The 22,880-nt window shown below is 54.0% G+C and overlaps 8 protein-coding genes across 8 annotated transcripts; 5 read left to right on the forward strand and 3 right to left on the reverse strand.

Annotated features, from left to right (window-relative positions):
* Positions 1–316: 316 nt before the first annotated feature.
* On the reverse strand, positions 317–2,113 carry J4E87_010040 (uncharacterized protein; the record flags this gene model as incomplete). The annotated part of the gene is made up of 1 exon (XM_049381614.1): positions 317–2,113. The coding sequence occupies one exon, from the start codon at positions 2,111–2,113 to the stop codon at positions 317–319; it is 1,797 nt and encodes a 598-aa protein (XP_049228610.1).
* A 3,995-nt stretch (positions 2,114–6,108) lies between these two features.
* On the forward strand, positions 6,109–7,125 carry J4E87_010041 (uncharacterized protein; the record flags this gene model as incomplete). Its single annotated transcript, XM_049381615.1, has 1 exon — positions 6,109–7,125. One exon carries the CDS (start codon positions 6,109–6,111, stop codon positions 7,123–7,125), a length of 1,017 nt encoding a protein of 338 aa, XP_049228611.1.
* Positions 7,126–7,645: 520 nt separating this feature from the next.
* Positions 7,646–8,764, forward strand: J4E87_010042 (uncharacterized protein; the record flags this gene model as incomplete). Its single annotated transcript, XM_049381616.1, has 1 exon — positions 7,646–8,764. One exon carries the CDS (start codon positions 7,646–7,648, stop codon positions 8,762–8,764), a length of 1,119 nt encoding a protein of 372 aa, XP_049228612.1.
* A 423-nt stretch (positions 8,765–9,187) lies between these two features.
* Positions 9,188–10,099, forward strand: J4E87_010043 (uncharacterized protein; the record flags this gene model as incomplete). Its single annotated transcript, XM_049381617.1, has 1 exon — positions 9,188–10,099. The coding sequence occupies one exon, from the start codon at positions 9,188–9,190 to the stop codon at positions 10,097–10,099; it is 912 nt and encodes a 303-aa protein (XP_049228613.1).
* A 1,198-nt stretch (positions 10,100–11,297) lies between these two features.
* Positions 11,298–12,155, reverse strand: YPT5 (GTPase Ypt5; the record flags this gene model as incomplete). Its single annotated transcript, XM_049381618.1, has 5 exons — positions 11,298–11,648; positions 11,698–11,889; positions 11,939–11,965; positions 12,014–12,033; positions 12,083–12,155. 5 exons carry the CDS (start codon positions 12,153–12,155, stop codon positions 11,298–11,300), a joined length of 663 nt encoding a protein of 220 aa, XP_049228614.1.
* A 344-nt stretch (positions 12,156–12,499) lies between these two features.
* On the forward strand, positions 12,500–14,722 carry J4E87_010045 (uncharacterized protein; the record flags this gene model as incomplete). The annotated part of the gene is made up of 3 exons (XM_049381619.1): positions 12,500–12,704; positions 12,757–14,489; positions 14,543–14,722. The coding sequence occupies 3 exons, from the start codon at positions 12,500–12,502 to the stop codon at positions 14,720–14,722; spliced, it is 2,118 nt and encodes a 705-aa protein (XP_049228615.1).
* Positions 14,723–15,148: 426 nt separating this feature from the next.
* Positions 15,149–15,850, reverse strand: J4E87_010046 (uncharacterized protein; the record flags this gene model as incomplete). The annotated part of the gene is made up of 1 exon (XM_049381620.1): positions 15,149–15,850. One exon carries the CDS (start codon positions 15,848–15,850, stop codon positions 15,149–15,151), a length of 702 nt encoding a protein of 233 aa, XP_049228616.1.
* A 1,072-nt stretch (positions 15,851–16,922) lies between these two features.
* On the forward strand, positions 16,923–18,836 carry MIC60 (MICOS complex subunit mic60; the record flags this gene model as incomplete). Its single annotated transcript, XM_049381621.1, has 1 exon — positions 16,923–18,836. The coding sequence occupies one exon, from the start codon at positions 16,923–16,925 to the stop codon at positions 18,834–18,836; it is 1,914 nt and encodes a 637-aa protein (XP_049228617.1).
* Positions 18,837–22,880: the final 4,044 nt, after the last annotated feature.

Below are 22,880 nucleotides of genomic sequence, written 5' to 3' on the forward strand. Positions count from 1 at the left end.
TTGTAGTCATGTTAGTGTATACATGACAGGATGGCACAACCCTCGTTCATACTCCACGCTACAAGTCCATGGAACCATTCCAATTGCTGACCAATGCTTACAAGTCTCGTGACTTCTCCAGGTACCCACGGTGATCTCCCGACGAATACACCTCTCTTCCTACGGCAGTCACACAACGACATGCAACTGAACAGGTCCGCAGCCTACATGAACATAGAACCCCACAAAGTAGGCGATTGAACGTCAACGTAGGCTCCAGGGTGTTCACTATTTTCACTGAATGAGGTACCAGTTACACGACAGTTCGCGCGACAAACTAGGCCCATGACATCGTCGCATTCGCGAACCCAGCACTTAGACCCCTCGCACGGGGAGGATTGAAGTCGGAAGAAGGGTCACCATAACCATGCTTAGTCTTCTGCTTGCACTTCTTGAACGGGTGCTTCAGGCTGCCCGGAATCGGCGGATCACCTGGTTTGCGCAGAGCGTCGAGTTTCGAATGCCAATCGACATCATTATCGCCTTTGCAATGGCCTTCATTGTGGCAGAGGTTCTCCCAATCTTCCGAGAACATGAGACCGCTTCGCACCAGGAAGTTGAAGGTCTGGTCCTGGTGAGGGTTGTATGTGTTGTCGTTCCAGCCGAACTCGCCGACCATGCAAGGGAAGTTCCGACCGTGAGTGGACCAGACGCTGGAAATGGCTTCGCCGCGGGGGTTGCGGGCGATGGCTAATGTGTAGGCGCCCATGAGGTTGAATTGGCCGTTGCCCCAATTCATCGCCTGTCCTAGAGCCGACTGGACCGTTTGGAAGTCAGCAGTTTGTAGAGCGTCATACAGATTGTGCTCGTGAACCGCAAGGGATGAGCGGACGACATCCTTCAAGGTAGCTCCGTAAACGTCGGCGTTCTTTCCTTCGAAGAAGTTTCGATATCCAGTGGGGCCATGGATCAACGCTTTGTGGTTTTTACCAGGGTCGTTCTCCTGCGAAATGTCCAAGGCGTATATCCAGTATGAGTGATCTGGACGTTCCGGCAGGCACACTCGGTTCTCGGTCGGTCCACGAATGTCTACCTCACAGGCACCTGTAGGGACGTCAGCATCAACGATATAGGGCCGTTCCCATTGCCACAATGCGTTGATCACAGCATGCTTGAAGACCTTCTCGGACATCCTCATGATATCCTCTTGGATATTGCCATCTCTTCTGAAGAAGTCTTGACCCTGCATGAGACCGAGCAGGTCTTGGCCATGGTTGTTCTTGTCCCCTTCCATGAGCTGCTTCGACTCATGTGCAATGCTGATCATACTGTGATGGCGAAAGTCGTTTAGGGATGAGCGTATAACATCCTCGATATTGTCAGGAAGCTTCTCAGGGTCAGCTCGTGCGGTGTTGATTGTGCCGACGACAAATATGTAGGTAGACGCGGCCATGTTAACCATCGAAGGCGCGGCAGTCTTGTCGAGTCCAATGAAACCTGGGATAGCTAGTGCCCCACCAGCCATCATCAGTAGAGCGGAGACGGCGGTCATGCCGAGCTTCTCCATCCTCCTGTGGTCGTTCTTCTCCTGTTGGATTTGCGTTGAGATGCGTGATGCAGCGCTGTATCTCGCCACAAGTGAAGGCACTTGTCCATCCGCATACAAGGCACCTTCCTGTAAGCCTTCGCGAAGGCTCTTTAACAGGTGGTCCACACCGGCGATCTGTTCGAAGAGGAAGTAAGCCATCTGCCTATCGTGTTGCGATAGCGAGGGCTTGAGAGCTTGACAAGAGAAGCTGCATCCTCCAACGGTGTCGCAATAGGAGGCACTTGGCGCTACATTGGGCGCAAGCTTGTCGCGAAGATAGTGCGGGAATGAGTTGTAGCCTGGGTCGTTCAGATAGCCGCTCCAGTACGCGGCGGCAAATACCTTGATGTCCGGTAGGTTCTGCCTCCAGGTCTCGGCGGTGGGGGTGACAAGGCCACAGCTGTCCGATACATATGCAGGCGCTGAGACATATCCGCCGGGGCCCTGCGTTGGTGGTGGTTTCCGAGGATCGACGTTGACGGGAGCGCCGGTGGCGAAGGTTACAAGGCAGAACAAGATTCTGGTGATGAGGATCTTGACCAACATCTTTATAGTTAGCGTCTCTGTTAAAGGGGTTTGTGGTAGTAGTAGTACTTACTGTTGTAGTGGTGGTAGTAGTTGAAGTTGTTGTAGTTGAAGCTGTAGTTGAAATTGCAGTAGTGGTAGCTGTCGTTATACTAGTAGTGATACTGTATCTTTAGAAGAGTTAAAGTCTGCAGGATATCCGGCATGTTATATACGAAATCCGACGGCAGTGCGGTGATGAGATTTTCGCCTCGAAAAGCGGCGAATTCTCTCGACCATGGTTGTCACCTATTCCAAGTTTATCAGCTGAATTGCATTGGGCTCTGCATTGGCTACTTGTTTCGTTAAGTAGGCCTTAACATCTAGCGATGTTCCGTAGTTAGCATGAATAAAGTTGGAGGTGTGGGGAAAAAGGGAGTGAACCAGAGTTCAGATCTCAGCGCACCGGCCACCCACATCTAGAATGACAATTCATAGCTTGAATTATGGTCTATAGCCGCTCTCAACGGGGCGGGAAGTAATAGCTCTGAATATGTGACCGCATGCCAGCGTATCGCGTGCAATGGATGTCCCATGCTGAACTCTGGGTGTCTGAGGACCGAAAGAAGAAGCTTGTTGGGATTGCTGGGTGCGCCGCATCGCGAGAGAAACTTGGTATCGCAGAAGTAAGGTATCCCAGGTTGCGACTAGCTAGTATCCGAGTGGCGATCCAGAGTGATCTGATACCGTAACGCGAGTTGCGCTTGGTGGTGCGCAATCGCGAAGTTCGGTGGTGCGTCATCGCCGTGTTTGGCTTAGTGCATCTTAGTCATCTTCAATCCGCCGAGCTGCCGATGGCGCATGCGGCTTCCTTCAACGCGACACAAGCATCACCACTTTGCACGACAGCGTCATCAACAATGGATATAGTCTACGATTCGGAGTCTTTCTATATGCGATATCTCATTCTCCTCTCCTGCTCCACATCGAACGCTCGGACATGGGCGTGACAAGTGTCCTATTGCGCATGCGAGCAGCGCCCCTTATTGACGGCGATGCTCCACCACGATACTACTACCGAAGTTCACAGGCCTGATACGATAGTTCTCTCCATCCACTTCAAACGTAGCAGTCGCTGTATCGATAACCGTCAGGAGCGTATTGCTTATTCCCTCGGCTACGCCGGTCACGTTGGCCGCACGATACGAGCAACCCGGGGGAATGGACATCGTACCAATGAAGCCACCCTTGGAACCCTCCCACCTCGTGAGGCGCATTCTGTCACAGACCCCAGTAATTGTAGAGATCGAACAGCCTTCCTCGAGCTCCATACTCAGACCCTCGGACGTGTGTATTATCGCGCGATCCTCACGAAAGGCGAGGGAGGTTACGGAGTAGATTGGCAATGAACAACCGCGCTCCAGGAAGACCTTCACCTGCACATCGGGAGCGGCCTCGGCAGCATATCGTACTGGTGCGAATGTTCTAGCTTCTTGGAAGAACGTGGTGGCCGCCTCGTCGCTCCACCTCGAGATGCGTACCTCCGGCTCCAGCACATCGTACACGCGCACATGTCGTCGGACATAATTCGAGATATCGCTGATTCGCAGGTTACGCAGCATGTTCACATCCCACGCCGTTATACACATGTTGATTTCGGGCAGCAGCATCCGCATATCTTGGATCGCCTTCGTTGTCTTGATCTCGGCGTTCATTCGAGCCAGCCGCTCCCGTTCAGCGTCGAGTAGAAGTCCAATTGTCTGGCAGATCTCTGGCTCTACGAAGCACTCGTCGAATACTTGTTCAAGGAAAGCATGCGTTTTGTGCGCTTTGCTCTTATTTGCTAGGAGCAAGAGTTCGTACGCTAATGACAGTACAGTAACCAGCAGGAACGCGTACTCTGTATCCCCCTGACACACTCCGAGGTCCTCTTCGATCTCGAATGTCGCGATTATCGGCCTAAGAACGCACCGATCCCAGTCTGTTCCGGGACCGAAACCGTCAGTCGACACGATCGTGGCGATCTCCTGTTGGACACGTTCGACTATTCTCTCTCCGAAGCTGTCGAGAACCGAGGGACTGATATCGGGTTGTTGCGAATAAGACTTCTCGATCAAGGTGCTGTGTATACCCCGAAGGATGACCGAATGGTTGAAGGGTGTATTCTCGCGAGGGACCGCGGCGACGGGCGTAATTGAGGATGAGGTTGATTGCGTCGGCAGGCTCGATAAGCGCGATACATTCGATAAGCTTCGTACTTTCAACCAGCTTGCTACTCGCGAACGGCTATCGCCCATAATGCTTGAGGTCGGGGTCGATCGCGTCGACAAGCTCGATACGTTCGATAAGCTTGGTATTCCTAGCCAGCTTGCTACTCTTGACCGACTGTCACCCATGATGCTTGAGATGCGGTCGAAGCGGTCTTCTGCGCTACTTTACAAGCTGACTTGTAGCCCGCGGCTAGCTTGGCCATGTCTTCGCGAAGAAAGTCACGTTCCAGTCGTGAGACATCTGTCTCAAGTCATGCTCAGACAATGTCCACAGAGGTTTCAGCGCACGATCACTTTGAATATTACAGCGCGAAGTTGGCCCGTCGACATGAACTAATATAGGTATGCCCAGGATTGATTCGCTAACTTTGGGAGCGCAACGTCAACCGCCGACGTTCCCAACGGCCCTAAACAGATCGCAGAAGGCTCCGACCTTACCCAGAACTCATTGTTCGCATCATGCTGGATACATCATCCCAGAAGTTGTCCTATATCACGCATTCTGTCTCATCTTCTGCTTCGTCTGCCAACGCGAAGAATCCGAGCCCTCGATAAGCCTCAACGATACTCATCGTCTCTTCCTTTTCCCAGTCTCCGAACCGGTCAAGTACAACCAATAAAGCAGAATCGACCCATCCTCTCTCCCTGTTAGATTTCGCGATTGCCCTCAAGATCGTGCGCACTGCAACGTATTCTCCTGGCCCGCCAGGATACAACAACTTTTCTTCCTCGAGCGACGTTTCCCTTTGGCTCATATCGGAAGATTGGGCGGCCGTACGTAATGAGTCTTTGTAGCAAGGAAATGCTTGCTGGAAAATGTCTGCCCATGCAAGACCTGTTGACAACCTTCCAGTCGCATCTTCTCGTAACTTGCGAAGTATCACGAACAGCTTTTCGACGATTTCGTAAAGCGTGTCCGTCAAGCCAGTAGTCTTTAACAAATGTTCCATGAGATATATTGCCTCCCATTTCTCCTCTGCCCAGTTGTCTGAGAGAGCAGGATCAAGACACTGTAGAGCGAAATCTCTTTTCGGTCTAGGGCGTTGGCAAAGAGCCATGCGGCAATTGGGGCATGTAGCTTCGTCACTGGGACCATCCCTCAGCCAATGGTCGAGACAGTCGCGGTGGAAATTGTGGCCACAGGGTGTCGCGACGACGTCTGGCGCCACGTCGCTCAAAGCATCGCGATATGAGATGGCGCAGATGGGGCACTCATCGTCGATATTGCTAGGTGTGCAGGCAGTGAGACTGGTAGTATAGAATGTGTAGAGAGTTGGGATGGCCATGGTGGATACCTGTGAAGTTGCGAGTGAGCTTGGATGGCGGCGTGAATGGCGACTTGAAAGGCGAATTGGATTGTGGCTTGAACAGGAGATGTATGGTCTCGAAAGAAGCGTGTGCTGAAGGCTCGTTTTATACGGAATCCCGCTGAGGCTCTGTGGGATCTGAGCGAGAAGATATGGTGCGTATCCATGGTTCGCGACCAAACACTAGGCCAACCAGCGGCCTGAGAAACGGATGCCTCGCCAATAACATCCTGCTTACTGGCGGCCAAGACAATGAATAGCGATACGCCTATTATTCATGGTTGAGGCATTGTCAACCCCACACACCACGACTACGTCCTGCGGTGAAGGCGAGCGTCACCCAATCGGGCAACCCTGGTTTCTCCGCAAGCGGACCCTGACCCAGTCCGCCAACTTGCTTCCTCTTCACTACCTACCACCACACTCAATACCAAAAGACTCACATCCGCCAACCCGCACCATGGCTCTACCCACCCGTACCGAGTTCTATCGCGATCATTTGGCGCCCTGTCGCATCCTCCCGGGCGCCCCCAAGTTTGCAGACATCGGTATCTGCGTCGTCTGCCAAGAGGACTTCAACGATGCGTCATATGACATGGTCGCCGTCAGCAGCTGTTCGCACGTCTTCCATCGCAAGTGCATCATCCAGTGGACGGAGACCTGGGGCTCACCCCGCGACAAATGCCCCTCTTGTCGGGAGTCGATGTACCAGTACACGCCAATGACGGCCCACGAGATCCAGGCCATGCAAGAAGCGCAAGCGATCCAAGACGCTGAGAGCCGGCTATCAGAATTGGGTCCGTACGCTGCAGCGAGAGAAGCTGAGCGCCTCTGGTTCGCGTCCATGGGAGTTTCGGTTGAGGGTCTCGATGCTTTTTATGACATGTCTGAACCGACACAATTTTCTGATGATGACGAAGAGGAGGTTGCGACGTCATTGGACATGGACGTCAATCCGAATTTGTCGCTGCAAGTTCCGTCTGTCGCGGGCTTTGGAAGCGCATCGCCAGCATACTCGCCAACGTTTCCAATGTACTCCAACGCATCACTGGGAGAATCGCCCACATCACCAGGATACTCTCCCCCCTCTCCGCAATTTCCTCCCACATGGCCACTATACTCTCAATCGACCTCATCACATTCCTCCGCGGTCCCGATATACTCCGACGCATCGCTAGGAGAATGGCCTATATCGCCAGCATACCCTTCGTCAACGCCGGCCGTACGAGACGAAGGAAGTCAAACACACTCGGAGGAGCCGCCGCAACTGACTCAGATGCGTGGCCTCCTCTACAACGAGTTTACGATAGTGAGGGAGATCTCCAATGTCGCTGTCGTCCACACAGTCCATCCATCATTGCCGAACACATACCTTCCGGTAACCTACCACGGCAACAGCGAGTACCAGATCGAGGCGGCAGTACGTGGCGCGATTGGATACGTCTTGGTAGGTAGGACTGCGTTATTTTACTCTTGATTGGAGAGCGCGAGTGGGAAGGAACGGTTTGGTAGCCAACGTCACCTCGATCTGAAGTCTTTATCATTGGAAGAGGGGGCGTCACCTCATATGTCGCTCGGGCAGATAGAGACTACTATATCAACACATTCTACCATTTTCACATGTATATTCTTTTCGTCCCCGTTATGTCGCGCTGTGATGCAGCGGTGCTTGCACCGAAGACCCCCTTTCACTTATACTATAATCCAGGCACTGCACAGCCATTGCGTCATCCAATGCTATTGTTCCTGAACAACTCCGCCCGTCGCATTCACTATCACACGCCAATACAATAATCTTGTTCGCCACAATAGCAGTCTTCTTCCTCTCAATAGAACTTGAGCCAGGTCCGGACCTATATCATCTGTTTCTCGTCACCACTGTCTCCTCAACTTTCATCCCCTCAATCCAGGCTACGACATTGTAATATCTATACGCACCATATCTGCACTCCATTATCCAACAGTCACTCAAAGTTGCTACACCGCAGCTTCCGACAATGTCGCCATCTACCCCTATCGTACCTACCGCCTCCGCCAATGTGGATGCTCCGCGTTCGCGCCCAACTTCGCTGGACGAAGTAGCGCCAATGACGCCTCACCACTGGTCTTCCCCTGCCTCTGATAGCACCAATGACGAGGATCTTGACGACCTCTTCGAGGACGAGACTACCTGGGGCCTCAACTTACCACCTATCGTGGGTCAATCTTCCCCTGCTTCCATCAGCACTCCTGACCAAGCTTCGCAGCCTACATCTTCACCCATTTCCTCTCCCGACGACACCCATGTCACTAGTCCTCGGAAGCGCAAACGCGATTCCGCCACCACCGACGAGTCCGCCTCCGACTCCTCCTCCTCCTCTCCGCTATCCAAAAAGGCCAAAACCGCCTCTGAAGAAACAGACAACAAGAACTCAAGGAAAGAAACCGAAGCCACACGACGATACCGCACCGCCGCCACCGCCGCATCACTAAAGCCATCCACCACCAACGCCCACAAATTCCTCGACCGCATGCGAAAGCAACGCTCCATCCCCACACCCCGCTACGTCCCCACCGGCGCCGAGCGCCGCACCGAAGTCAACGCGCTCGCAGCCAAACACGTCCGACACGTCGCCCCCGCCATGCTCGCCAACGCCAACAGCAATCGCGACGTCGGCGGCGCGATGACAAAGTTTGACTGGGCTGAGAAAACGCGGGAGATCGACCCCACGCAGATCAAGACCCCTCCAGCTTCATCCACATCCACGTTCCAGAAATGGGTTGATGAAGAGGACGAGCATGTGACATGGCTTGTTATTCCTGCTTCACGCAAGTTTATCAATATGGAGGGGAGTATGGTGCCGGTTGTGGATATCGTCAACAAATCGATCAAGTATCCGGAGTGGACGTTCGTGGAGGAGATCAAGGGGCTGCATTGGAGGACTGGGAAGGAGGTGGTTAAGGCGGTTAAGGTTAGGTTTGAGAGGTTGACGGGGGAGCAACAGGTTGAGCGGATTGATGTTATGGTTAAGCAGAAGAAGGAGGAGGATAGGCAGGCGAGGAAGGATGAGGCTGCTAGGAGAAGGAATGAGAAGAGAGAGGAGCGGGCTAGAAAGAGGGCTGAGAGGGATACGTAGGTAGATGGGCGGGCTGAAGCTGAGATTAAGTATGGGTTTGGCGGCGACGGGTGTTGTTTGCTTGTGTTTGAAGATGAGGATACATAACTTAGTTGACTACAACGATATCACGTCACTTTCGTCGATACGTCCCTAGATCCACGTATACCTCAAAATCTCGTATGGATGATGTAACAATGCGCTTCGGTGCTGTTGTAGGCCTATTGTACATCTACCATCCACATATCACACCAGCAGAGTAACTTCACAACGTCGAACCCACTCCTCCCTTATAACTATATTTCAAGATCTCACCACCGCCACTCCAGCTCACCACACTCCAGCACGCAGTCTTGACGCAGTCCTGCTACCTACAGATCCCCTCATCTTCACCAAATCACAGCCACGCAATCTCGCACCTGCCATCCCCGACCTTTTCACAACATGACCACAGCCACAGCACGCGCAAAGCGTCCTTTTGTAGGTGGTGGTGCTTTCAAGGATCGAGAATTGGCCAATAGAGCACTTGAAAGCGAGAAAAGGTTGCGAGAGTTGATGGGCATGTTGCTTGAAGCTCGTACTGCCACTGCCTCTATCCTAGCCCGTTTGGTTGAAGCTGATGATGATGAGTGGGAGGATGTCAATGATGATGACGAGGAAGAGTGGGGGGATATTGAGGACGGAGAAGATTGTGAAGGTGTCGATGATGAGGATGATTGGGAGGATATCGACGATGAGAATGATTGGGAAGATATCGACGATGAAGAGGATGACGAAGAGTTGGAGCATCTTGAGGATGAGGATGGTGGGGAGGATATCGATGACGACGATGACTTGAAAGACACCGAGAACGCTGGATCCGCGTTACTAAGTTCGTTGCGAGCATTGATGCAGCCGCTGACAGTCTCAAGTCCATCGGACCCACCAACTCAAGCACCTACACTACCAGAGTCATCACGATGCGACTCCGAGAATGACTGCTCCTCTAACGACCATTCTTCTGACCTCATTAGCGACCCCACTAACGACAATCCCTCTATCGACAGCTCTTCAGACAACAATTCCTCCTCAAACTCCTCCATATTCCTATCCTCCTTCTTATCCAACAACCCCCCTACCAAAGACTACCCCCCTATCGGCCACCTATCCTTCACCACCATCTCCGAAGCCTGCACCGCCTACTACTCCATGTTACAGAACGTAGAGAATCTACTCGTAAAGTGGTATCACAAGGACGATGTAACAGCACTTGTCAAGACCTTGATCGAATCTGCCCAGGCGTCGTATGCCGAGCAGGAGGAGTTTTGGAAGGATAGGCGCATAGTTCAGGAGTGGTTTGGAGGTATAGATGGGTAGAGGGGGGTTGTGGTAGGTATGGTAGGAGGGGGTGGGAATGAGCTGGTGGATGAAGGAAGTGGAGTGGATGCGGGTATGTATTTGCCCGCCGGTGCTTGCAGCGCGACAGTATTGTTTGTGCAGCGACTGCAGTAGTTGTAATGGAGAGAGTATGCACAAACAATTTCTTTTGCAAAGTCTATATATCGTGCAGTGCAGTGATGGCGCGGTCTTTGGAAGGTTGCAGCTATGTATGACATCGACACTAATCCATTCCTGGACTAGTCCAGGGACCTGACAGGCGCAACCACACATCCAGCACCAGCGCAAGACGCACTCCAACAATCCAACATCTCCACACTGTAACTCTCCACACGATGCACCTTAAACCAGTTATACAATGAACACTCTTCCCCAGAAACACCTCAGAAACAAGACCCACAAACCCAATCTACAAACGATTCTTCTCCTCAGCGTCATCCCCTCCGATATACCCCATCACTCTCCTTCCCACCTCCCCTTACCTCAGAATCCATACACAAGTCTCACAATGCCAAACAGCCCATACTGCCCATCATAGCCCAATGCCGCAGTGTGATGAGAAAAGAAGTTGTAACACCACTTAGCCCAGCCATTTGATCACAACCTTACAAAGCCAACCCACTGATTATACTTAACATCATCGATATGTTCATAGATCCCTTACACATCTAGCTACCATCAACAATTTGGAGTCCGCAATCCTCCCCTCCACCTCCCCTCCGCCCCCAGACGCGTTTCATGTAATCGTCGGAGGATAGTCCCCGGGTTCACACCAAGTCAACTAAATATCTATTTCCAAGGTTAGTGTCATGTGACAGCATGGTCAGTCTGGCATTGTGAGAGCAGCCGCATGTATGTTTCGGAGTGTCATCAAAACTGGCAAATGTACTTGATCGAAATTCATTAATTAAAAAGTCGGCGCAGGTAGCCCCAAAATATCTTCTCTTGAGTGAACAAAGCAATATGGACTTCGAGCGATCAAACACAAACCCTTTACTCCAAATAAGCCCACACCAATGTCCCACAATGGACATACTGAGAGACGTACGAAGAAAGGCTACACTGGGCACCCAGACATAGCATGGACCCATCCCAAGTCGCATCGCATCGTCTCTTATCACCTCCGCAATCTCCCTTTCAATATACCAAACAACCAAATTCCCCATCCCCCTACTCCCTAGCAGTTGCACCCACCAGGTCCCTGAGTCTGGTTCGCCTCAGGCCTGAGGTTAACGCCCTGTCGTTGCTGTCCCGGTCTCAGGTTCCTGGGTCCCGCCTGGTCGATAGGCAATTTCTTCGCGATGGCAGTGAAGAGCTCCTTGACGTTCTCGCTTGTCTTGGCCGACGTCTCGAAGAAGAGGAGGCCGGCTTCGCGGGCGTATTGCTCGGCGTCGGCGGTGGAGATGGCGCGCTTGTCGGGGGATTCGGTCACGAGATCGAGTTTGTTGCCAGCGAGGGCGATGATGATGTTTTCGTTGGCTTGGCGTTGGAGTTCTTTGACCCAGGCTTTTGCTTTGTCGAGGGAGGCCTGGGGGTGTTAGTCTGGGGAAGGTGGAAGGTGAGGGATAGGGACGTACGGCTTGTGTGATGTCGTAGACGACGACGGCGCAGTTTGCGTTTCGGTAGTACATGGGCGCGAGCGACTTGTAGCGCTCCTGGCCGGCGGTATCCCAGATCTCGAACTTGACCGTCGTGTTCTCATCGAGGGCGATGGTTTGGGTGAGGAAGGCGGCGCCGATGGTGGATTCCCGGTAGTCGTCGAATTGGTCCTGCATACATTAATACTAACATTTGGTTTGGGGGTGTGGTATGGCGTACCTTGACGAAGCGCAATACTAGAGACGACTGCGGCATGTTAGCTTATGTCATGGCTGCCTTGATAGGCCTGCGCACCTTTCCGACGGCGGATTCACCTGAGCAGGTTAGTCATGTCTTCATACACATATCATAGTAATCTCGTACCCAACAGCACCAGCTTGAACTGTGCGAATCTGGAGCCTCCGGGCCGTTGGCCTTGCTGCATCCTGGCCGACATGATGGGGGTGACGCGGCGCTAGCGGGTTGTGGCGGAGGGGGCTGGTGTAGAGTGGGCGAGGGTGGTGGTGCGAGTAGTGGGCGGTCAAGGCGGGACCGGGTCGGGGTATGGGTGAGAGAGGCGTGTTGGGGTGTGGTGAGGGTGAAAGAGCTGGATGGTGCTGTGACGAGGTGCTGCGTCTGGTGCTTGGCCCTAGCGCGCGAGTCGGGGACCCTTGGCCGCAATGGCCGCCATGACGAAACCTCCCGTTTGAGAAAACGCATCCAAACACATCGCGCCAAACACTACCCAAGTACACTCAACACCACACCTAAATCCCCGTATACACGCCGGTGGACGACATCATGAGCGTCGCTCTCCCCTACCGCGACATCAACGTCCACTCGTCGCCCTCGCACTACGCCTTCTCGTCGCCCTCGTCGCCCTCGGCCCCTACACTCGTCGTAGACCGCCCGTCAGGTGACATCCGCCTCCACGATGGCAAGCTGCTGGGCTCCAAGCGCGTGTCGAGCATTGCCGGCATCCTCGGCATGATCAAGCTGCGACTAGGTATGCCTCTCCTGCACAGCACCAGGGGACACGAATGCTGATGCACGTGAAGACAAGTACATCATCGTCATTACCAAGGCCCAGCCCATGGGCCGGATAAAGGGCCACATGATCTACAAGATAGTGTCGACCGAGTTCCTCTCCCTGCGCGAGAAGCCGCTGCACGACGCCGACGAGGACAACTACCTCAGCCTGCTCAAGACGCTGATCAAGACGTCCCCGCTGTTCTTCTCCTACTCCTTCGACATCACCAACACCTTCCAGCGCCAGGCCCACCTCGACCCCGCGACGCCCCTGTGGAAGCGCGCAGACGACCGCTTCTACTGGAACCGCTTCGTCTCCAGCGACCTCATCGACTTCCGCGGAGGTCTCAGCGGCGGATATGGCAGGCACTCGAGCGGACACCAGCCAGGCGCAGACCCCTACATCCTGCCCGTCATGTACGGAATGCTCGAAATCAAGAACACATCCATCAAGGGCACCCCTCTCACCTTCATCCTCATCACCCGCCGCTCGCGCCTCAAGGCGGGAACCCGCTACTTTTCGCGCGGCATCGACGAGAACGGCAACGTGTCCAACTTCAACGAGACGGAGCAGACCATCATCCTGAACGACAACGCATCGGGCGGCCCCGGCGGATTCGGCTCAAACCAGAACGGCGCAGCAGGTGGAAATGCCGGAAAAGAGACACAAGTGCTCGCGTACGTGCAAACAAGAGGAAGCGTCCCCGTCTACTGGGCCGAAATCAACACCCTAAAATACACGCCCAAGCTGCAAGTCCGCGGCATCGACAATGCGCTCCCAGCCGCCAAAAAGCACTTCGCCGAGCAAATCCGGCTCTACGGCGACAACTGGATGGTGAACCTCGTCAACCAAAAAGGCCGCGAGCAGCGCGTCAAAGAAGCCTACGAGCAAATGGTCAACCTCCTCCACACATCCCCCGCCGAAAACGTCGAAGGCGACCGCATAACCTCTGAGAAATTCCACATCATCGACCCCGCCAAAGCGCAAACCGTATACGACCGCCTCCACTACGTCTACTTCGACTTCCACAACGAGACAAAAGGGCTTCGGTGGGACCGCGCCAAACTCCTCATGAACCAACTCGAGCCCCACGTCCTCAAACACGGCTATTTCTGCGGCGTCGACATGCCTGGGGATGGCAGTGGCGTGGAAGTCCGACGGCACCAGACGGCTGTGGTACGCACGAACTGCATGGATTGTCTCGACCGCACAAACGTCGTCCAGAGTATGCTAGGCCGCTACGTTCTCAGCCGCATGCTCATCGACTGCGGTCTGATGCGCGAAGGCGAGTCCGCAGAAGAGGACCAAGCCTTCGAACACCTGTTCCGCAACGTCTGGGCCGATAACGCGGATGTAGTGTCGAAATCATATTCTGGTACCGGAGCCCTGAAGACTGATTTCACACGCTTGGGTGTAAGAACAAAAGCTGGTGCTTTGCAGGATCTGAATAACAGCATCACGAGGTATTGTCTTAATAACTTCACCGATGGACCGAGACAGGATGCGTTTGATTTGTTCCTGGGTAATTATTTACCCGGTGATGGAGGGGTGGGTGGGCAGGCGCTGTTTGCGGATCGGAGACCGCTCTTCATCCAGTCGATACCGTATATCCTCGCCGCGGCCGTCTTTTTCATTTTCGTAGGCAGCTTTACTCAGCGTGCACCCGACGCGGCGGTCTGGCCACTACGTCTCCTCCTTCTCATTTCGCTCCTCACCGCAGCCGTTTGCGCGAATTTCATCTGGAATCATGGGACGTTATATGTAAGTTTCATTACTCGGCCAATGATATCTACAGCAGTGCTAATCCGCAACAGGTCAACTTCCCCAAACTCAACCGCCAACCCCCTCAAATCGAAGCCTTCCAAGAGACGCTGGCTAAAGTAAGGAATAACCCTGTTGTGGGCCCATTGGTGGGAGGGGCGGCGAAACATGAGCGCGGGAAGAGTGATGCGCGGTTATTGGGGCTGGAGGAGGGGAAGAAGAGGATTGAGTAGGTGCGAGTTGGGTTTGTGAGATGGGATGGGGGGAGAGGGGGTAAAGGGGAGGGGGAAGGAAGGGGAAAGGAGGGAGGGGGGTGGGTAGAGATGGGGGATTGGAGGGGGATTGGAGGGGGATGGGGGTATTGGGTTGGGATGGGAATGTATAATTAGAAGTTTTTTAGTATGTTTTTGTAATAAGTCTGGTTGGGGGATACAATAGGAACATTCACAACAACATGGTCGTGTAAAAGGTGGTTTGAGGTGTACAATATCCCCACACACATGCACACAATCTCTGAACACCTGATTTGAAGTATACAATTCATTCAAAACTCTATCAAAAATTGGGTATCATAAATAGTAAAGTCGCTTTTCCACCAATAAACATCGTACAAATCGTAATCGTGAGTCCCCTCGTAGTCTTCCGGCCTATCCACCCGCCTACGCTTTGCGCAAAACAACGACATCGAATTCATCATCCTCATCCAAATCCTCGTCATCGGGCTTAACAAAGTCCCACCCCTCACCCTCCATCCTATTCCTCAGACGCTCAAGATTGCTATTCGCCGCCCTTCTCAACACACCCGCCCACTTATTCTCCATTCCCCCAATCGCCGGTCTTGGTGCGTCCAACTCCGCCGAACTCGAAGGCGTCAAGATCGCAGACTCTGTCTCGGTTTCGTCTTCCTCCCAGTCGTCAAGCTCAGGCAAAATCCACAAATCCGCTTCTGAAGTCTCGTCTTCGGCGCTGGCATTGAGGTTGAGGCACGTGCTGGCGTGGATGTTCATGCCTTGCTGGCCTTGTTGGCGTCTCGCGAGCGCACTGCGTTTGTTGGTGGGACTGGTGGGGTTGGGTGCGGGCAGCCAGGTTGGGGGCGCGTTGGAGCGGTGCAAGGAGATGGCTTGGCGGCAGAGTGTGCGGTTTGCAGTGCCGGTGGTGTTTGCAGTAGTCATGCCTGTGCTGCGCTTCTTTGAAGAGTTTGAGTTTGATGCGGACGCTGGAGATGCGGCGCGTGATCTGCGCGGCGAGATATCGGTTGCGCAGCTGGGGAAGGCGCCGTATATCGCGTTGCTGAGATCGTACGAGTAGTTTGTAGTGGCATCGCGCGCGGTGGCGGAGCTGTGGGATGGGGTGGTAGACATTTTTGCGGGGTGTTGTTTAAATTTTCGCGGGGGTTTGGGTTTTGCGCGGAGATCTTTGTCTCGTGCGAGAGTTTTGTTGGGGGAGATTTTCTCGGCCCGTGGTATGCGAACAGGTGTTCGTTCGGATTGAAAGCTCAGCTGTCCAGAAGTTGGAAAGTTCAAATTTGCTGGCGGTGTTGCTGGCGGGGTTTGGGTTTTCGCGGAGATCTTTGTCTCGTGCGAGAAGTTTTGTTGGGGAGATTTTCTCGGCCCGTGGTATGCGAACAGGTGTTCGGAGTAGTATGCTCAGCTGACCAGAAGGTGAAAAGTTCAAATTTGCTGGCTGTGTTGCTGGCAGGTAGTTTGTTGAGACGGAGTAAAGGTAGCCGAGGACAAAGCCACACTCGGAATTTGCTCCTGCAGACGGATCTGGAAGGTGGGTCTGGCTTTTTGCGACGATCTCAGGCGCTCGAAAGCTGTGTGAGAGTGCGCGGGTGATGAGAAGTTGGAAAAGCGGCTGCCTGGTGTAGCTTGTGATGGTGGCCGTAATGTGCTGACGTTGCAATATGGCGCAGCTGTGCTGATTTGACTGGTTTCAGTTGGGGTCTGCTTTGGAAGATATTTTGATGTGAGAAGTGATGTGAGAGAGAGATGGTTGAAATGAGAGAGAGAGAAAGAATCGACAGTTTATAAGAGAAATCCGTGAGAGAATCCGTTGGCAGTCAACCGTACATTGCTCTCGACCAGAATAACAAGAGGCGCTGTGAGTGGGTGGCTGCAAGTTTGGATCAGTAACCGTGGGCTCGCGCGGCAAGGGAAGCCGAAGTGAAGCTGCGGTTAGTCATTGAGCAAGATTGTGAGTGTGAGTGGATTTGGCACAGCATGTTGTTGGCTGTCATCAAATTTGGAGTGGTGGTGAGTTGTCGTGGGAGCATGTGGGTGCGGCGGGCGATAACCTGGGACTGCCGAGAGTCCGTGCACCCTGACGTGTGTTGGTTGAGCTCCAAATCTTCATGTTGGCAGACGTCCAGCCCATCAACAACGCCGAATTACCTCCCCCCATCACCCATCCGCCATTCGGAGGCAGCCCATTATGCTGCGCGCCTCCATCCTAAGGGCCCGTCCAGCTGCCCGCCCTTTGGCCCGCGCCGCCCGCCCGCAATGGCTCCCAGCCCAGCGCTGCTACGCCGATAGCAAGAACCTGGGCGAGACGGCCGTCCCCAATCCCGCGCCCACCACCTCGCCCTCCGACCCCAAGGGCACCATTCCCACCTCGGATATCCCCAAGGCACCGCCGGCGCCCGACAGCACCGTGACTGCAGGCGCATCGCGTGATGCTCCCGCCATATCTCCCAAGACGACACCCCCCACCGGCCCCGGATCGTCCAGCATCGCCCCCGACCCCATCCAGCCCAAGCCCAAGAAGAAGAGACGCATATTCCGCAAGCTGCTGCTCTGGCTGACGGTCCTCTCTGGCCTCGGGTACGCCGGCGGTGTGTGGTACTCGCTCGTGTCGGACAACTTCCACGACTTCTTCACCGAATACATCCCCTACGGCGAGGATGCCGTCGCCTACTTCGAGGAGCGCGAGTTCAGGCGGCGATTCCCCGGCCGCGCTGGCGAACCACGGCTGCACCCCCAGATCTCGGGCGAGAACAAGGTCACCATCCCCGGACGGAGCGGCTTGACTGCGCGCCCGGCCCAGGAGAACAAGAGCGACCTCGCCTCCAAGGGCCCCCATCTGAGCGCCGTCGATGCCAACAAGCCCCAGGACAAGACCGAGTCGGGCGGCCAACAGCCGAAGGTCTCATCAAGCGCACCCGCGCCCACCGAGAAGAAGGCCCCGGTTAAGGAGGTCGAGGTTAAGAAGGACGCCACGCCCATCTCCCAGCTCGACCACCTCAGCGTACCCTCCGCCACCGAGCCCGTCGTCCAGGATGTCGTCAAGATCGTCAACGACATCATCACCGTCATCAACGCCGACAACGCCCACGACGGCAGGTACAACTCAGCGCTGGACAAGGCCAAGAGCGAGCTCGCCAAGGTCGTCTCGGACATCAACCTGATGAAGGAGAGCCTCCAGAAGCAGACCGAAGACAAGGTCAAGGCCGCCCACGCCGAATTCGACGAGGCCGCCAAGGAGCTCGTCCAGCGCCTCGACCACCAGATGCAGGCGCAAGAGACCCAGTTCAAAGAGGAATTCGAGAACGAGCGCGAGCGTCTGTCACAATCCTACAAGGAGCGCCTCCAGTCTGAACTCCAGGCCGCTCAAAAGGTCTACGACCAGAAGCTCAAGAACCAACTGCTCGAACAGAGCATCAACATGCAAAAGTCCTTCACAGCCAACGTCCGGGAGCGCGTCGAAGCCGAACGCGACGGCCGCCTCGGCAAGCTCAACGAGCTCTCCTCGTCCGTGCACGAGCTCGAGAAGCTGACGGCCGAGTGGAACAGCGTCGTCGACGCCAACCTCAAGACGCAGCACCTCGTCGTCGCCGTCGAGGCCGTCAAGTCGGCTCTCGAGACACAAGCCATCCCCAAGCCGTTCGTCACCGAGCTCGCGGCCCTCAAGGAAATCGCCCAGGACGACCCCGTCGTTAGCGCCGCTATCGCGAGCATCAACCCCGCCGCCTACCAACGCGGTATCCCCAGCTCGGCCCTCCTAATCGACCGCTTCCGTCGCGTCGCTTCTGAAGTCAGGAAAGCGGCTCTCCTTCCTGAAGACGCTGGTGTGGCTTCCCATCTCGCTTCCCTCGCCATGTCGAAGGTGCTGTTCAAGAAGAGTGGGTTGGCTGTCGGTGGCGATGTTGAGGCTGTGCTTGCACGGACGGAGGTTCTGCTCGAGGAGGGTGATCTCGATGCTGCGGCTAGGGAAATGAATGGACTACAAGGCTGGGCTAAGGTGCTGAGTAAGGATTGGTTGGGTGAGTGTAGGAGGGTGCTGGAGGTTAAGCAGGCGTTGGATGTTATTGCTACGGAGGCGAGGCTGAATAGCTTGCTCATTGACTAGATGCTGAACATACCTTGTAGCCTTTTTCTGTCTGTTCTGTAGTGATCGGTACTACGGTAGTTTTGTACGAGTATTAGTCTATAGAAACCGATTCTGTTCGTCTTGCATGGGCTTGTCTGATGGTGTTTGCTATGGTTCCCTTCTATCGCATCCATGGTACTGCGATGTCGCAGCGCGAGACGAGCCACTCATGACTCCTAAAATACATAACCACTACATACGCAAAAGGTACTCATCAAACGAGAGAGATCGCAATCCTTAGAGTCTGCTATGCTTGGTATTGCCAGCGAATCCATAGTGATGTGATGCGTGATGTTGGCAGTTATGTGGATCGTGGTTTGTGGGTTGTAAGTGCTTGTAGAAAGGCTTTGAGGATAGCTATGTCAGTTGACAACCACATTTCACACATTCCAATCACAAGACTGCCACCTCATGCGAGAACCATGCTTTGGAAGTACTTCAAGCCCGCACCTCCATCCAGACATCCAAGCCAACCCCTTGACCACCTTAGTCAAAAGTCACCCACGTCGTCTTCCCCCCGACCGTATGACAAATGATCACCCACCGATCAACCGCTACATTATCGATAAACAGACCCGGTAAGCGAGTCCCATGGTGCCCATACATATTATATTGCACATCGGAAAGGTTATCTCGCGGCCAGGCCGACGACCATAGTTCTTCATAGCGAACGTGTTCGGGGGTTTCTCCAGGTACCTGTCTCGCTATCTGGGTTTCACCAGAGAAGTGTCCAGGGTTGAGCGAGACATATATGCCAGGGAGAAGAATAGGCGCGTATAGCTCTTGTGCCGCTTGGATGAGATGCGAGCTTTGGTTTGTGAGCCGCGTTTTGAGGTCGCTGAGTTGCGTGTTGAGGTTGGCGAGTTGGGCGTCCCGCACTGTGAGCTGCGCGTTGACGTTGTTGAGGGCGGCCTTGAGTGCTGGTACTGCTGTCATGGTAGAGTGGACTAGTAAGGAGAAGGGGGAATGGGGTTTCTGGGTCTTTGGTGTTAGTCGTGGTGATGCTACGGAATTTAATCGGGGGTTGAGGTACTTAAGGATGGAGGACGTGATCTTATCGTACTAATACTGATGGTTATAGTGTTTGTGTCATGTCAAATGACGCCCGTTGCGTGACCCGACAGCATGCGCATGAAGTCATTAATCACCCGCTACCATCCACTTCCCTCCCCCATCTCCCCATCCGTACACACATTCACGATACCACCCTACCCAGTCACTTGATCCCCCCTCGCCTCAAAGCTCATCCACGTCCTAATCCCCTGCAACGTAGTATGGCAAATCAGCACCTTCCTGTCCACCTCCTCCCTCTCCACAAACAGCCCCGGCAACCGTATCCCATGTCTCCCATGCATGTTCTTGTCTCCACGGCGCGACATAATCCCAAGGTCGTCGCCCTAGGTCGACCACTGGATCTTGTACTGCGTTTCCCCCGGCAGCTTGATTTGTACTTGGACTTGGCCTGAGAAGGCACTGGCGTCGAGCGAGACGTAGATACCGCGGAACGGGGTTATCGCATACATTTCTGTTGTTGCGGCGTAGAGCCGGGCGTGGTTGTCCGTGAGCGACGTTTTGAGATCATCGACTTCTTTCGTTGCGTTGTGGAGTCGAGCGTCGCTGTCCCGGAGCGACGTTTTGAGATCATCGACTTCTTTCGTTGCGGCGTAGAGCCGGGGGTCGCTGTCTCGGAGTGACTCAGTGTGATCGTGGATCATTTTTTGTAGTTGAGATCTGTATGACGGAGGCGGAGGCATGATGTGGTTGGGTGATGAGGTGGATGGAGAGGGGTGGTAGTGGTGATGGTAAGAGATCTGAGTGGGTTGAGATGGGTGAGAAGAGCGCGTTTCGTTGTATAGATGGATGGAAGTAATGGGAGTAAGTGGGTCTGCGGTACGTTGATTGATGGGGCTTGTGTGGTGTGATGGTTCGATGTTGGGGTGCATGCGACGTGCGCGTAGGCTCCTCCGCAGTTGCTGGAAGATGGTGGCTTTGCAAGGAAGGTGGGTCTGAGGATGTTGATGAGCGACTTCCGTGGAAAGGGCACATGGTAAGTGCGCTGTGAACATCACACCAGCGCTTCGCTTGAATAGCGGAGTACGATAACAATTGCACTTCTTCTCGCTTCGAACGGCTAAAGTGGACAGCTTCTAGTATCAATGTTCGGCGCCTGCTACTAATCGCTCAGCTCATCCTTCTCACCATCCGCAAACGTACCCCACAGGCTATCAAATCTCTTCCCCAAACTCCCTCCCCTACCCATATCACCTCACACGATCCTCATCCGTCTGATCTTCAATCCTCACAACCGTCTTCTTCATCCCCGCCGCGAATGGTGTCCAAGTTATCACAATCGGCGTCTCGACCTCTTCCGGCGCAACAAACACACCAGGCAGCCGCACACCCGCTCTTCCCTGCATGTCCACCATGTCTTCTGGTCTGTGTCCTGCATACGCCGAGTTCGACAACTGTATCGGGTAGGGAGGGGTATAGGGCTCAAGCTTTCCGTTTTCCGATCGTGCTAGCCGCTCAACTGTCATGGAGACGATGCCGTTGGATGTGTCTCTGTTGGGCGAGACGTACACGCCGCGGATTTGGGTTGGGAAGTATAGTTCTTTTGTGACAACTCTTAGATGAGCGGTGAGTTCGTCGATTCGATTTTCCAGGTCGACTATGCGCGGTCGGGGCATGGTGGGATGTGTGGATTAAGGGATGAGGAGATGAGTGGATAAGTTGGTGATGAGTGGTGGATGGTATGTCTGGGTGGCGGGATTTCCAAGGTTGGAAGCGGACTTTGATGACTAGGGAAGGTGGAAGGGGCGCTGTTCTGAAAAGTGGTTAGTGGTCACTGGGTTTGCACTGAGCCAAACGACGGGCTTTCTAAAGAACAACTGCGAGAATGATCTCACGTCCGCAAACTATTTGAGAGATTGATCTAGAAAACAACAACTAAACCTGTCTTTGGAAGGAAGGAAGGTCTGAGAACATGTTTATGAGCGACTTCCATGAGAGATGTCAAGAGGTAAGTGCGCAGTGAACCCAACTACAACATCCCCTACTGCAAGAATATAACGGCAACTACCAACCTCTCAACACATCGGAACCATCACATATCCATCTTGCTCCGCCTAATTCCTCTCCTGATTGTCCTCTTTACCCACGGGCTGAATCTGTATAATCGTCCTCGTCCCTCCCTCCAGCGCCCAAACGACCACCAATGGCTTCTCCACCTCTTCACTCGCAACGAAGATGCCAGGAACACGTCCACCGGGTTTCCCATAGCAGTTGACGGTTTTAGCAGCGGCATCTTTCAAGGTTGGTATGGTGACCCCATCGTCACAGGCCTTTCTTGTTTCGTCCCAGGATGATGACCACTCGACCTGAAGATTGCTCGCTCCAGGTTGGCGTATCGCGATTTTTATGTGGACGGGGAGGGATTTTAAAGGGCGGGAGGTGTACAAGCCGCGGATTCTGGTGGGGAGGTAGAGCTCTTGAGCTGCGGCATCTGATTCGGCCTGAGGAGTCATTTTCGATGACTTTATCCAGGATGACATGGCGAAACAGCGACTAGTTCTTAGTAGTCTGGTACTCTTGGGTGATGTGATATTGCGCGGACAAAGGAAAAGCACTGGCATTTATGGTAAATGAGTAACGTCACTGTGCTTGCTTTGCCTAGGTATGTCAAACAAGAAGTGGTCGTGTGATGTATGCCCACAGCTACTCTTTCGCAAACTATCTTCAGGAACAGACTTGACGGTACTGCGATACCTCGTTCATGACTATCAGCTGCGCCCTTGCGCAATCACGTCCCCGATCTTTTTAGATACTCCGCCCAAGTCTCCAGATGAGAGTCACCCTCATCCTTATTCCCATCATCCTCATTCCCTTCTTCCTTTTGAACGTCATTTTCCCCGCTCCCGCTTTTCTCATGGTCCTTTCCATCGTTCTCCCGCTTCTTAGGCGGTACCCTCCCTGCTTCGCGCGGCCCCATCTTCACTTTCCCATCCTTGACAGGCGTTGGGGTCG

Source organism: Alternaria ethzedia, assembly GCF_023757985.1.
Source record: "Alternaria ethzedia strain BMP 0044 chromosome Unknown scaffold_42, whole genome shotgun sequence".
Lineage (NCBI taxonomy): Eukaryota > Fungi > Ascomycota > Dothideomycetes > Pleosporales > Pleosporaceae > Alternaria > Alternaria ethzedia.